Raw genomic sequence first — 15,791 nt, forward strand, 5'->3', positions numbered from 1 at the left:
TTAGGGTCAGGTAACATGTATGTTCTCACACAGGTTGTTATTTTGATTGATGGTATTGGAGTTAGCAAAGATGGGGTGATTTTAACATAGTCTAAATCACTGTAGTTAAGACGTGACTCGTGAAACATACTCCTGCGAATGTATCTGACTGTACTGTGCTGTGAGTAATCTCTCGTGGACAGACTATGTGTCACGCCCTGGCTCTGGGGACTCTTATATGTTGAGCCAGGGTGTGTAGGGTCTATGTTTTGTGTTCTATGTTCAGTTTCTAGTTCATGTGTTTTCTATGTTGGCCGGGGTGGTTCTCAATCAGAGGCAACGAGAATCAGCTGTTGCTTGTTGTCTCTGATTGGGAACCATACTTAGGCAGCCTGTTGTGCACTTGTGTTTTGTGGGATCTTGTTCCGTGTTGGTTTGTGTTGTTAACCGAGGACATCACGTTTCGTTTGGTTGTTTTGTATTTTGTATCGTGTTGCCAGTACACTATTAAAAAGATGTACGCATATCACGCTGCGCCTTGGTCCAATCATTATGACGATTGTGACAGAAGATCCCACCAAAACAGGACCAAGCAGCGTTTCCAGGAGCAAATGCCGGGTAAGGAGCTGGAGAGGTTGGCGATGGCCCAGGTGGGCCAATGGTGGTCCTTGGAGGATATGTTCGCGGGCAAAGGGCCATGGGCTAAAGTTAAAGCCCTGGCGATAGAGGAGGTACGTCGCCAACAGTGTCGTCGTCGGACAGGCGAGAGGCAACCCCAATACATTTTTTTGGGGGGGCACATGGCATGGACGACGGGGCTGCTGGAGGCAGCTACAGGGCGAGATTGTGGACTAGGAGAGAAGGCCACCAGGTTACGGGGGCCATTGGTCATTGGAGGGAAGGAGAGTGTAGAGGCACGGCGAGAGGTACTGAGGTGTGTTACCAGTCCGGTCCGGCCCGTTCCTGATCCCTGCACAAGGCCAGTGGTGTGTGTTCCCAGTACGGTCCGGCCTGTTCCTGTCCCTCGCACCAAGCCTGTGATGCACGTCGCCAGCCCGGTCCGGCCTGTTCCTGCCCTTCGCACCAAGCCTGTGATGCGCGTCGCCAGCCCGGCCCGGCCTGTTCCTTCCCCTCGCACCAAGCCAATGGTGCGCGTCGCCAGCCCGGCCCGGCCTGTTCCTGCCCCTCGCACCAAGCCAATGGTGCGCGTCGCCAGCCCGGCCCCGCCTGTTCCTGCCCCTCGCACCAAGCCAATGGTGCGTGTCGCCAGCCCGGTCCGGCCTGTTCCTGCCCCTCGCACCAAGCCAATGGTGCGCATCGCCAGCCCGACCCGGCCTGTTCCTGCCCCTCGCACCAAGCCAATGGTGCGCGTCGCCAGCCCGGCCTGTTCCTGCCCCTCGCACCAAGCCAATGGTGCGCGTCGCCAGCCCGGCCCCGCCTGTTCCTTCCCCTCGCACCAAGCCAATGGTGCGCGTCGCCAGCCCGGCCCGGCCTGTTCCTGCTCCCCGCACCAAGCCAGTGGTGCGCTTCGTCAGCCCGGTCCGGCCCGTTCCTGCTCCCCGCACCAAGCCTATGGTGCGCGTCGTCAGCCCGGCCCGGCCTGTTCCTGCTCCCCGCACCAAGCCAGTGGTGCGCTTCGTCAGCCCGGTCCGGCCTGTTCCTGCTCCCCGCACCAAGCCTGTGGTGCGCGTCGGCAGCCCGGTCCGGCCCGTTCCTGCTCCCCGCACCAAGCCAGTGGTGCGCGACGTCAGCCCGGTCCGGCCCGTTCCTGCTCCCTGCACCAAGCCAGTGGTGCGCGACGTCAGCCCGGTCCGGCCCGTTCCTGCTCCCCGCACCAAGCCAGTGGTGCGCGTCGCCAGCCCGGTCCGGCCCGTTCCTGCTCTCCGCACCAAGCCTGTGGTGCGCGTCGTCAGTCCGGCACAGCCCGTGCCTGTTTCACCGGTGCCTGGTCAGGTACCGGTCAGCTGCTCCACACCGGAGCCTAAGCAATCCGCTCCACCGATGTCCAGTCCAGCTCCAGCTAGCGGGGCCAGACCAGACCAGGGGCGCTACGGGGGGGTTGTTAGAGGGAGGTGGTCACGCCCGGAGCCGGATCCGCCTCCGAGGAGGAATGCCCACCCGGCCCCTCCCCTGTTGGGTTTATGTTGGCGCGGTCGCAGTCCGCACCTTTGGGGGTACTGTCACGCCCTGGCTCTGGGGACTCTTATATGTTGAGCCAGGGTGTGTAGAGTCTATGTTTTGTGTTCTATGTTCAGTTTCTAGTTCATGTGTTTTCTATGTTGGCCGGGGTGGTTCTCAATCAGAGGCAACGAGAATCAGCTGTTGCTTGTTGTCTCTGATTGGGAACCATACTTAGGCAGCCTGTTGTGCACTTGTGTTTTGTGGGATCTTGTTCCGTGTTGGTTTGTGTTGTTAACCGAGGACTTCACGTTTCGTTTGGTTGTTTTGTATCGTGTTGCCAGTACACTATTAAAAAGATGTACGCATATCACGCTGCGCCTTGGTCCAATCATTATGACGATCGTGACACTATGTAAAAAAAAAATGGTGGTTTTGGTGCATCAGATTTGACATGTTCAATGTCTTGGTGCATCAGATTTGACCACATGTTCAATGTCTTGGTGCATCAGATTTGACCACATGTTCAATGTCTTGTTGCATCAGATTTGACCAGATGTTCAGTGTCTTGGTGCATCAGATTTGACCTCATGTTCAATGTCTTTGTGTATCAGATTTGACATGTTCAATGTCTTGGTGCATCAGATTTGACACGTTCAATGTCTTGGTGCATCAGATTTGACCACGTTCAATGTCTTGGTGCATCAGATTTGACCACGTTCAATGTCTTGGTGCATCAGATTTGACCACATGTTTAATGTCTTGTTGAATGGCCTTGGTAATGTTTGTACTTCACAAAATGTAAATATTAACATAGACGTCCTTAATGACAGTATGAATTATTGTTCTGAGTAAACCATATCTTGTTTAAGCTTACAACTATTCACAATATTAGAGATACATTGGACAGGTAAGCTTACAACTATTCACAATATTAGAGATACATTGGACAGGTATAGTATTCAGGGAATTCCACCAACGGCAATGTTGGACGGTTGTGTACATACACTATAGTTTATGTTTTCTTGGTTGACATGTTATCTGCATCTGAGAGAGAGCATGAATCTGTTTCTTTTAGTACGGCACCTACGACCCCTGCAAGCAGCTCTGGTGCAGTCACCCAGACAACCCATTCTTCTGCAAAACCAAGAAGGGTCCGCCCATCGACGGCACTAAGTGTGCACCAGGGAAAGTAAGAAAGGTTCCTCTTTACATGCTAGTGCTTTGCTACAATGTTGTGTCAACATATGCAGTGACAACTCTCTTCCTTTCTCTCTCTCTCTCTCCCTCTCTCTCCCTTCTCTCTCTCTCTCTCTCTCTCTCTCTCTCTCTCTCTCTCTCTCTCTCTCTCTCTCTCTCTTCCTCTCTTTCCCTCTCTTTCAGCACTGCTTCAAGGGTTACTGCATCAAGTTGACCCCAGACATTCTGAGGCAGGATGGTGCCTGGGGCCAGTGGAGTAACTTTGGCTCCTGCTCTCGCACCTGTGGGGGTGGTGTGCGCTTCCGGACCCGTCAGTGTGACAACCCAATGTGAGTACAGCACAAGACGATAGGAAGGCATCTGTAATGTCTCAAATGTAAAGGAACTCCCGCTGTCTCTCTCCTTTGCCCTAACTCAGCCCTGCCAATGGAGGACGCACCTGCTATGGCAACAGCTATGAGTTCCAGCTGTGCAACCTAGAGGAGTGCTCCAAGCCCTTGGTTGACTTCAGGGAGGAGCAGTGCAAGATGTGGGAGCCCTACTTTGAGTATGACAACACCAAGCACCACTGGCTGCCCTATGAGCATCCTGACAGTAAGTCCACAGCGCTGACTGGCTGGGAGTCAAAATGCATTGAAAAAGACAGAGGGACCAGAGAAACGTTCATTCAGACTGACGTTAGCCCTATTCTTAAAAATGGGGACTGTGTTATAGCATAACTACCACTGTCTTGACTGTCCCATACGTTAAATACATTGTGAATAGCATCGTTTAAGCAAGTACACTCACAAAATTGACACAATATGTTCGACATGCAAAACATAAGACCCAACTATTTGCCATATTTTTACACTTAGAAGCTGAATATAATAAGAGTTGGATATTCTCCATCCTATCACCTCTCCACTTTGATTAGTACTTTTTGTGCATGCTGTTCCCTATGGACTGTCCAGAGATTGGACCAGTAAGGATAGGAGGTTTATAATGCCCTCACAGCAGCTGTTACCACTCAGGCCAGATGTGTTTTTTACTCAGAAGTTGGCTTGGAGGTTCTGTTGAGGCAGAGAGAGGAAAAAGTGTAGACCACTGCTCTCATTTTTCCGTTGTGAGGCCAGGACTTCCATGCCAAACCATTATAAAACTCTGAAGTTACATAAGCAAAACAGACAGCTTAGCTTTAGGTGGAGAGTAGGGGGAGGAGGAGGAGAGTAGGGGGAGGAGGAGGAGGAGGAGAGTAGGGGGAGGAGGAGGAGGAGGAGAGTAGGGGGAGAAGGAGGAGGAGAGTAGGGGGAGCAGGAGGAGGAGAGTAGGGGGGAGGAGGAGGAGGAGAGTAGGGGGAGGAGGAGGAGGAGAGTAGGGGGAGGAGGAGGAGGAGAGTAGGGGGGGAGGAGGAAAGTAGGGGGAGGAGGAAGAGGAGGATGAGGATGAGGAGGAGGACGAGGAGGAGGAGGGTTTGGAGGAGGGGGAGGTAGAGGAAGAGGAGGAGGAGGAGGAGGAGGAGGAGGAGGAGGAGGAGGAGCATAGGCATCTGGCTGTACTGACATCCACACTACTTCACATGGCTTCACAGTGTATTAACCAGTAGCTCAAGTCTCATTACCATAATGATTTTTCTGAGTTGGATCAGAAGAGTAAACCTGGGTTTTGGGGACTGATTGGTTTACTGGGAAATCTGAGAGGCCCGGCTCAAACAGACACACAGACAGCACTGCTGGTACACACACACACACAGGCAGGCCAACGCCACATGTCGAGGGAACGTTGGTTTGAAGAAGGACACATGGAAATGTCATTACTCAGGAATCTCCTGCTTTCCTCCACGGGGGAAGATTATTGCTTTTTTTGATTCGCTTTATTAATGAAGGTTCTCTTTACTCCCTGACACTGCCTCTTCCACTACTGTGTTGTTATAGTCATACATGTGTATCATCATGACTAAAGAATGCAGACATAGTATAATTAATCGATAAAGCACGAGGGGGTGTGGTATATGGCCAATATACCACGGCGAAGGGCTGTTTTTATGGACGACGCAACGCGGAGTACCTGGATACAGCCCTTACCCGTGGTATATTGGCCATATACCACAAACCCAGAGGTGACTTATTGCTGTTATAAACTGGTTACCAACGTAATTAGAGCAGTAGAAATAAATGTTTTGTCATACCCGTGGTAAACCACGGCTTTCAGAACAATCAGCATTCAGGGTTCGAACCACCCAGTTTATAATATAGAATTCAAAATACTGTTTGTTCAGATGGTTTCATTTGTGCTAGTGGGGAATGGACAGGAATACGGCCACAACTGTTTCCACAGTTTACCATGCAAGGGACTCAAGTGAAGTCATGCATCTCTCTCTAGAACAAGACATACCGTTACTACCTTAATGAAAGCCTGTTCGAAAGGTTAACACAGGTGTCAAAGAAAGCTGAAGGCTACTGTACTGTATGACCCCCCTCCCCCGCTCCTCTGCTCTCTGTACTGTAGTTGATGAGAGATGCCAACTCTACTGCCAGTCCAAGGAGACAGGAGACGTGGTGGCCATGAACAGGATGGTTCACGATGGCACACGCTGCTCCTACAAAGACTCCTACAGTATCTGTGTGCGGGGAGACTGTGAGGTAGGCATCGCCCAGGTCTTATGGCCTGTATCCAGAAGTCATGCATGAAGGCATGAAGGAACATTATCCTCCTCATTAAATATTACCATAAACATTACATTGTCTTATACAATCTGCTGCTACTGGCTAGTTCCTCTGGTAGTTAGGCCTGTTTTCCATATAGGTTTGATAAACTGTTTATCATACTGATGAGAACCCCTGCACCCACATGCATATTCAGTCACGCACTCTCTCTCTCTCTCTCAATTAAATTAAATTAAAATGTCAATTGAATGGCTTTATTGGCATGGGAAACGTATGTTAACATTGCCAAAGCAAGTGAAGTAGATAGTAAACAAAAGTGAAATAAACAATAAATATTAACAGTAAACATTACACTCAGAAGTTCCAAAAGAATAAAGACATTTCAAATGTCATATTATGTATATATACAGTGTTGTAACAATGTGCAAATAGTTAAAGTACAAAAGGGTAAATAAATAAACATAAATATGGGTTATATTTACAATGGTGTTTGTTCTTCACTGGTTGCCCTTTTCTTGTGGCAACAGGTCACAAATCTTGCTGCTGTGATGGCACACTGTGGTTTTCACCCAGTAGATAAGGGAGTTTATCAAAATGGGGTTTGTTTTCTAATCCTTTGTGGATCTCTGTAATCTGAGGGAAATATGTGTCTCTAATATGGTCATACATTTGGCAGGAGGTTAGGACGTGCAGCTCAGTTTCCACCTCATTTTGTGGGCAGTGTGCACATAGCCTGTCTTCTCTTGAGAGCCAGGTCTGCCTACGGCGGCCTTTCTCAATAGCAATGCTCACTGAGTCTGTACATAGTCAAAGCTTTCCTTAAATTTGGGTCAGTCACACTGGTCAGGTATTCTGCCACTGTGTACTCTCTGTTTAGAGACAAATAGCATTCTAGTTTGCTCTGTTGTTTTGTTAATTATTTCCAATGTGTGAAGTAATTCTCTTTTTGTTTTCACATGATTTGGTTGGGTCTAATTGTGTTGTTGTTGTTGTCCTGGGGCTCTGTGGGGTCTGTTTGTGTTTGTGAACAGAGCCCCAGGACCAGCTTACTTAGGGGACTCTTATCCAAGTTCATCTCTCTGTAGGTGATGGCTTTGTTATGGAAGGTTTGGGAATCGCTTCCTTTTAAGTGGTTATAGAATTTAACGGCTCTTTTCTGGATTTTGATCATTAGCGGTTATCGTCCAAATTCTGATCTGCATGCATTAGTTGGTGTTTTTCGTTGTACACAGAGGATATTTTTGCAAAATTCTGCATGCAGAGTCTCAATTTGGTGTTTGTCCCATTTTGTGAATTCTTGGTTGGTGAGCGAACACCAGACCTCACAGCCATAAAGGGCAATGGGTTCTCTCTCTCTCTCTCTCTCTCTCTCTCTCTCTCTCCTCTCTCTCTCTCCTCTCTCTCTCTTCTCTCTCTCTCTCCTCTCCTCTCTCTCTCACTCTCTCTCTCTCTCCTCTCTCTTTCTCCTCTCTCTCTCACTCTCTCGCTCTCTCACTCTCTCTATCCCCTCTCTCTCTCCTCTCTCTCTCTCTCTCTCTCTTTCTTTCACTCTCTCTCTCCTCTCTCTCACTCTCTCTCTCCTCTCCCTCTCTCCTCTCTCCCTCTCTCTCCTCTCTCTCAACTCTCTCTCTCCTCCCTCTCCTCTCTCTCCTATCTCTCCTCTCTCACTCTCTCCTCTCTCTCCCTCTCTCTCTCTCTCTCTCACCCTCACTCACACTCTCTCTCGCTCTCTCCTCGCTCTCTCTCTCACTCTCTCTCTCACTCTTTTATGTTGACTGTAATGGGGGGAGGTTTTAAGTCAATGAGGATTTTGTATTCTGTCAGAAATAATCTCTTTGTCCTGAATGACCAATCCAGGTCCACTCCTCTCCCTGATCCCATATTCCCATACACTGACTCAGCTTATCTCTCTACAGCATGTGGGCTGTGATAACCAGATAGCGTCAGACATGCAGGAGGACAAGTGTGGGATCTGTGGTGGAGACAACTCCAGCTGTAAGATCATCAAGGGGAACTTCACTAGGAGCGCTAAAAAGGAAGGTGAGCCCTTCCTCAACTTCTTCTACCCTCACTTCCAGTAACATGACACCTACCCCCAACACACACATACACATTTACAATCTCAGATATGAGACATTGTGTCAACATCCACAGGGATGCTTTTCTCAGTATCTGAAGCTGTTTTAATACCAAGACGAGACTGTTGTTCATCTATTGTATTTTGTTTGTGATTTGTTTCAGGTTTCCTAAAGATACTTGAAATCCCTCGAGGGGCCAGACATCTGTTGATTCAGGAGTTCAAGGCGACCCCTCACATCCTTGGTAGGTTTATTTATGTTGCTTCTGTGAATATCAGAGTGGCTCGTTAATATCCAGGATGTTGGCCTCTATAAATCAGTAGTCTGTGGCTTGGTTAAGGAAGTTTGTTATTAATTGCTGTTTCAGTCAAGTTTTGGCTGCGTTGGGTTTGAGAGTACAGAATACTTTAGTCGGCTGCCCATAGTGCATCTGGACTGCTGGGAAGAGATCCAGTGCGGATACTCATTTATACTGGCTCAAGAATCTAATTTCATCTTTAACTTTTTAATCATGGAGAAAATTAAGAAATAATTTAAGAACATTTCCAATAACCTTTTTGAGGAATACCAACTTTAACTTTCTTCTTGATTAGGTTGAGTCAATTCAGGCCCTGGTGCTCATTATCATAATCCTGCCAAATGTCTCTGGTTTGTCCCTGCCATGATGACGAAGCTGAGAAAATCCGAGCTCAGCCAAATCAGTACATGCTGTTCTCCTTGTTGTACATGCCTCAGCGGTGAAGAACCAGGCCACAGGTCATCTGTTCCTGAACGATGAGGACGATTTCCCAGAGTCCCGTACGGTGATAGAGAAGGGGGTGGAGTGGGAGTACCACAACGATGACGACATGGAGACCGTCCAGACCACAGGACCTCTCAGATACACTGTTCTGGTCATGGTGAGTCATTTCTTTACACTCAGGTCCCTGGCCAGTACAAATGACTGAGATGACCTGTATTGATGTGCACATGTGTAGCGAACATGAGTCAGGCTCATGGTCTCGGGATGAGGTAGACATTCCTGCGACTTCAAAATAAGTGTCACCATCAACCCAAGAGGAAATGTCCTCATCGTCTAACGGTCAAGATGTAGGTGTCCTGGGTTTAGATCCCGCCCATTACATTATGCCACAGAGTAATGTTTTTGGTATCATGGTTTAGTCTTTATCCACTTAAAGTTAAAAACCACCCCACCAACAGAAATATAGCAGTAGCTTCAGGAAATAATTCAACCTGAAATGTTCTCTGTGTAATGAGTATTCACTATCCAGCCATATTGTTGGCTAAAACCTCAGCGCATCTGTTTGCCTCATGAAGAGTTAGTTACAGAAAATCCACAGTAGTTACAGAAAATGGACCATATCAAATCAAATCAAATCAAATTGTATTGGCCACATGCGCCGAATACAACAGGTGCAGACATTACAGTGAAATGCTTACTTACAGCCCTTAACCAACAGTGCATTTATTTTTAACAAAAAAGTAAAAATAAAACAACAACAAAAAAAGTGTTGAGAAAAAAAGAGCAGAAGTAAAATAAAATAACAGTAGGGAGGCTATATATACAGGGGGGTACCGGTGCATATCATTGTTGCTGTAATGTTTGCCACATCTCAAGTTGCTCTACAACTTACTATTAGTCGTTAATGGCTGTTGTGTTGTGTTCAACACTGATTGGTTAGTGTAGCGTCCATGATTCGGCTCATCGATCGTCTGTTTTGTTCGGATGTTGATGTCAGCAATCACTAGGTGATTTGGTTGTTCTTTTTCAATTGTATCAGAGTTCAGCTGTGAACAAGTGTATCGTTTTGGAATTTACATTATCTTTTCCATCCCACAGATCCGTTCCCACGGTGACTCCAAAGTTACTCTCTCCTACAAGTACTTTCTCCACGAAGAGCTGCAGTCGTCCATAGAAAGTAACCTGGTGCAGGAGGACACAGCCTACTTTGAGTGGGCTCTGAAGAAGTGGTCTCACTGCTCGAGGCCCTGTGGAGGTAACAACATAACCTCCTCCTGTCTTCAACTGCCAAATAACCTTGGATGTTGACCAACGTTGTTGGTGCTTCTGCCTCTGCATTGCTTGCTTAAAGAGGTTTTAGGATGGTTATCTGTAAAGCACTTTGTGAAAACTGTTGATGTAAAAAGGGCTTTATAAAATACATTTGATTGATTGATTGATTTGTTGTTGTGAGTGGTAGTGTGTACACTCTGTGCCCTCTCTAGGTAAGCAGTACACAAGGTTTGGCTGCAGGAGAAAGTCAGATGGGAAGATGGTCCACCGCACCCTCTGTGTGAACATCGACAAGCCCCGAGCTATCAGCAGGGACTGCAGCCAGAAAGAGTGCTCCCAGCCAGTGTATGTGAATGCATTAGTGTGTGTGTGTGCGTCTGTGTGTGTGTGTGTGTGTGTGTGTCTGTGTTTGTGTCTGTGTCTGTGTGTGGGCCGTGCGCTGTGAATGTTCTATGTAACTATTGTATTACCAATTCTGTAAATAAGCTATTAATATTCCTGTTGTGTCTCAGTAAGTCATTCTGTTCCCACTCCTCCTGTACGGTGATGTGTGTGTGTCTGCTCTAATCTCCAGTTGGATCACTGGGGACTGGGAGGAGTGTAGTTCATCCTGTGGGAAGACTGGCTACCAGACCCGCTCTGTCTTCTGTCTGCAGCCCCTCTCCGGCGGTGGCCAACGTACCATCCACAGCAAGTACTGTAATGATGACAGGCCAGTGGGAAGACGACCCTGCAACCGCCAGCTGTGCTCTGCCAAGTGGGGTGCAGGACCCTGGTCCCAGGTGAGTATGTGTTGAAAGCCACGTGAATATTTCTCCACTATTACTGACAGCATTCTATGCAAACACTTGTTTCCATGGAATCTTGAACTCAGAGGTGTGTGTGTGTGTGTGCGTGTGTGTGCGTGCATGCGTGTGTATTTTTTAGTGTTCGGTGACGTGTGGCAACGGGACCCAGGAGCGCCAGGCTCTGTGCAACACTTCTGATAACTCAGTGGGACTCTGCATGGAGGCCAAACCCATCACACTCAGAACCTGCCAGCTAGTCCCCTGCACAGGTGACTGTCCAATCAGAAGGCTTAACTTATTGAACACAAGTACTGAAACAATTTATTACTGAAACAATATTAATAGATTTTCACATCATCATATTCTGTTTGTTTTGTTCTCAGGTGACGGAAGAAACTTTTTGATCCAGTGGCTGTCGCGGGCCAACCCAGAGTTCCCTGCTCCCAAGATCTCCTCAAGTAAACATCCCCTCTATAGCTCGGAGCGAGGAGTCCGCTGCATGCCTCTGCTCACCTGGACTTTACCCTTCTCTCTCTGCCTCTCTCTGCGGGGCAGAATGCCCTGACATTGTCTCTCTCCTCTTCTCCTCTTCTCCTCTACACTGGAGGATGGCTCCTGCCTGCCTGTCTGTGGCTTCTCTGTCTGGCTGAGAAAGGGAGACTTCCTGTGCTGTGGTCTCTGTTTCTCTGGCTCTTTCTCTCACACGCACAGCACACGCTCTCTCCTTCAGGGGTCTGACTGTGCTGTAGGCTGCAAAGCTGGCCTTGAAATCCTCACTGAAGAGAGAAATGGAAGTTCCATCTCTGATAAGGCTCTATTAAGTCCTGCCTGTGAGACTATAATCGTGGCCTAGCCTCTGTATATGGAGTTGCTCACTGGTTACGTGTTATTGGGTTTGAATCTGGGAAACTCAACGGAAGTGAATATGGAGGTACGCAGTGGATTTGATAACAAGAAGCAGGGTAGTTGTTTTGGGAGAGACATTTCTTCCATGACTGTTAACACAAAGGTGAAGCTGACTCCGTAACTGGTGTCTGAGGGGCGTTGAGAACAGAGCAGAAGACACAACTCCATCGTTCGCTGTAACATGGACAATAAAGTTGTATTGTTATACAGTATGCATACACAATGATCAACGTAAATAGTTCCACAGAAATAAGGTGTGAGTTACTATGCCTCTCTATTACTGGCTGTTACCGTATGTGTATTGTTGTATCAATTCTACCTAAATATTTAAAGTGAAACATCTAATGAGCATTAAATAATATGGAAATTAATATAAGTAAGCAGAGCAGAATGTTTACGCGGAGGTGAGTATGGTTTATTCTCACTTCCACTGTGAATTTTACTGTCAATACATTTTGTGCGGTAGACAGAGGACACTAAAATGTATCCTTATTTATCTAAATATGCTTGTGTGTTTGTGTAACATTGTAAGGCGTTAGTTAGTCAAAAATACCTAGTTAGCTCTGATACCTCATGCCGTAATTTTGTCATAAACATCTGGAAATAGCTTTGTCTTATATTAGGCTGTAGGGAGAAATTAAGAAATAATGTCTTTTTTTCTTGTGATAAGGAACAGGAGAAGCTTCCTGAGGAAGAAAAAATTACTTGATGTTTACAACCACATGTATTCACAGCACTTTCATGGACAAAACAGAGATCGTCATTTATGGTCATTGTATCATGATTGTGGCAATGTAGCAAGCTAAATTCTGGCAGCTGTGGGGAAAACAATGTGTCAACAAGATTTAAACGGCGACTTGAGAGTATTTACAATATATAAAATCATTTTGCCTGTATTCAGTAGCATTTATGACTTTAAGTTTCTCAACTTGGTGACAACAATGAATTGTGTGCTTTCATCAGCCAACTTGTAGCTAAGGCCTGGAAATATGTGTTCCTTACTATATATTGGCCAAAAATGATTTTTTTATTAGAGGGACTGGGTTAAGAGTTTTTAAGCATATCATGAGACACTAAATGTGCTGTTCCTTTTACACAAACAGGACATATTTATTGTTTCACTTGATCACCAGTGTGTACAGTATATCAGTTATTGTTCATCTGTTTTGGCTTACCAGTGTTATGCAGATCTTAACCAAACTGTTGACCAAACTGTCAACTGTCTCTACTGAATAGACAGCTTTCACATATATGACAGGGAGAGTGTATCATGTGACTTTGGTGTCTCATTCGTTCCAGCAGTAAAGCTCAAACCCAACAAATAAAACGGTCAACTTTTTGCCTGACAGATTATACAGCTATCTTACCCTTGACATCTTTACATCTGATTCAGCATCTTTGCCTTTTCTGCTTTCTCAGTCACTGTAGGCTTTCCTGTGAATCCCTCGCTGTTCCTTTCTTTGGGATAGTTTTCTGGTTGAGGTTGTGTTGTGTTTCTGAGATGTGTGCTGCTTTGTGTTTCAGGGCTGTGTAAGGGAGATAGGTCAGTATTCTGTCGTATGGAGATTCTCAGCATGTACTGCTCCAACCCTGGGTACAGACAGATGTGCTGCAAGTCCTGCAGCGAGGTAAACTTCACCACTACGGGCCAGACCTTCACCAGTAGGGGCCAGACCTTCTCCAGTACGGGCCAGACCTTCACCAGTACGGGCCAGACCTTCACCAGTACGGGCCAGACCACCACTACGGGCCAGACCTTCACCACTGGGCCCTGGAGGTACACCACACTACCTGGTCCAACCCTCACCAACGGCTCCTGCTCAACAACCCCCACAACAACCCACACACCCAAACCCTCCACTGAGCTTTATACCACTGACTTTGCTTATGTCGACTACGACGATTATGAGGAGTATACAACCAAAACCAACGAGCACAGCACAGCGAAAAAATATAGTCCTACCACCACCCCTGTATTAACCACCAGAAGCCCCAGAAGAACAACCACCCCTTCGGTTACCTCCAGGAGTCTTACATCTCTCCCTACCACCAATGAGGAGACTACAGATCCCAGCACCACCGTCACCACCACTCAACCCACCACAGAACCCACCACAGAACCCACCACAGTCCCCACCAGTCAGGGCCCATCGACTCTCAGAACTACAAATGTCCCCAAGTCCACCACAGTTTGGGTTGATGTTATTAAGGGGAAGTCCTGGACAACCCTGGCTCCATCCACTTCCAGACCTAAAGTAGACAAGAGATGGAAAACCATCCCAACACAGCGTAGGGTCAGTGTGATACGCGTGCCCTCCACCATACCCCCCCACAGGACAGAGGACAAGAGAGAGAACAACTGGCTGGAGGTGCCGTACAAGATCGTTGGTGTAGACAATGATGTCTCTCAAAACTACTTTGTTCCTAGAAGACGGCCTCCATTCCGAGAAATGACACGGAACAAAAGAATACAAGAGCTCCTAGCTGAGAAAAGGAGGCAAGACTTACTCCTCAAACAAGCACCAGGATCTTGATAGTCAGGTGATCTTTGTTTCCCTTAGTCTTTAGCACATCCCAAAGCTATGCTACAGAGATTTTCCTGTTGAACATTGCATTAGACACTCTTATCCAGAGTTACTTACAGGAGCAATTAGGGTTAAGTGCTTTGCTCAAGGACACATCGACAGATTTTTCACCTAGTCGGCCCAGGGGATTCAAACCAGCAACCTTGCGGTTACTAGCCCAACGCGCTTAACCGCTAGACTACCTGCCACACTTGTGTGACATAATCCTGCTATAATAAAACCACTCATTCCAGTTCAGAGCCTGTCGGTCATGTAAAAATTTAAAATGTCTATCTGAAGCTTAAAGATGGGATTTTGGCTTTGCTTTTTTATCCAACGAGGAAAGGGGATAGAAATGATGGAAAATGTAGAAAACCGACACAATACTAACTCTACAGTGACTTTCCTGTAAATCCACTCTCTTGAGCGTTAATTGCACATTTGTACTCGCTGCTTGGTAATAAAGAGAAATTGAATAGTTTGTTATGCTTTGATGTCAATACATATAGTTTTTTTGGTTTAGATTGTAAACAATTAATACATAACAAAGACTTATTTAGCAGCACTTGTGATAAGGAAGGAAGCTGCTGTTGTCACTAGTAGGTAAAAAAATGGTGGTTTATGAATACATGTTTTATATATATTTTTTAATAGAACTTTTAATACTATTATAGTAATGCTATACACCCTATAGTTGAGACCAGAATCATATCCAAACGGTATAAGGCTACCTTACACTATCTGCACATTCCACCCTTATAATATCAACACATAGCACATCATGTCCAAGGCTAAATGTATATATGATTCAAATTGTATTTGTAATATTTATTGACGTGTCTGTTAAATGATTTCTGCTTTTCACACGCAGGTGTATGAGGCATGTGCTCATAGGACTAGTAGAGCCATACAATCACTGTGTAGTATTCGAACACATTGGTGAATGGAAACCACAACATAAACTGTACGTTTGCATACCTGAAAATCTGATCATTTAATAAAACTGCAATTTAAATATACTACTGTTGTCCTCCTTCGACTTTTGAACTGTGTTGAGAATGTACACAAAAAAAGTAATGTACACATAATGAAGATTGCATTATGAACTAAATTAAATATATTTTCAGTAATATGAAGGGTAGGCCTGCAACAGCAATCAATCTCTAGCTCCCTCAGTGGTAATGATGTGCATTAGAGAATTAGGCTGTCAATGATGTTGAGCAACATGGTGTCCACAGGGTGGCACTAAATGCCTGTCCGTTCATCTAGTAGTAGATATTTCAAGATTTAGGTGCAATAATGTATAGTATAATAATAATACATATTATTATTATTATTATTATTATTATTATTATAAATATAATAAATATAAATATAATAATGATGATAAATATAATAATAATAATATATATAATTATAATACATATAATAACACATATTATTATTATAATATATTGTAATAATATATAGTAATAATAAATATAATAATAATAATAATA

The 15,791-nt window shown here is 45.8% G+C and overlaps 1 protein-coding gene across 1 annotated transcript in view; it reads left to right on the forward strand.

The window, feature by feature from the left end:
• Nucleotides 1-14,419, forward strand: part of LOC121541970 (A disintegrin and metalloproteinase with thrombospondin motifs 2) — a 59,170-nt gene extending 44,751 nt beyond the window's left edge. Inside the window, exons 10-22 of the mRNA XM_041851381.2 lie at nt 3,176-3,289; nt 3,481-3,626; nt 3,716-3,891; nt 5,785-5,918; nt 7,859-7,982; nt 8,184-8,264; nt 8,756-8,919; nt 9,861-10,017; nt 10,247-10,379; nt 10,609-10,816; nt 10,962-11,091; nt 11,206-11,280; nt 13,253-14,419. Coding sequence (XP_041707315.1) covers nt 3,176-3,289; nt 3,481-3,626; nt 3,716-3,891; nt 5,785-5,918; nt 7,859-7,982; nt 8,184-8,264; nt 8,756-8,919; nt 9,861-10,017; nt 10,247-10,379; nt 10,609-10,816; nt 10,962-11,091; nt 11,206-11,280; nt 13,253-14,262 — 2,652 coding nt within the window. The 3' untranslated portion in view covers nt 14,263-14,419. The remainder of the gene's footprint in view (nt 1-3,175; nt 3,290-3,480; nt 3,627-3,715; nt 3,892-5,784; nt 5,919-7,858; nt 7,983-8,183; nt 8,265-8,755; nt 8,920-9,860; nt 10,018-10,246; nt 10,380-10,608; nt 10,817-10,961; nt 11,092-11,205; nt 11,281-13,252) is intronic.
• Nucleotides 14,420-15,791: the final 1,372 nt, after the last annotated feature.

This window comes from Coregonus clupeaformis, unplaced genomic scaffold, assembly GCF_020615455.1.
Source record: "Coregonus clupeaformis isolate EN_2021a unplaced genomic scaffold, ASM2061545v1 scaf0627, whole genome shotgun sequence".
NCBI classification, from domain to species: Eukaryota; Metazoa; Chordata; class Actinopteri; order Salmoniformes; family Salmonidae; genus Coregonus; species Coregonus clupeaformis.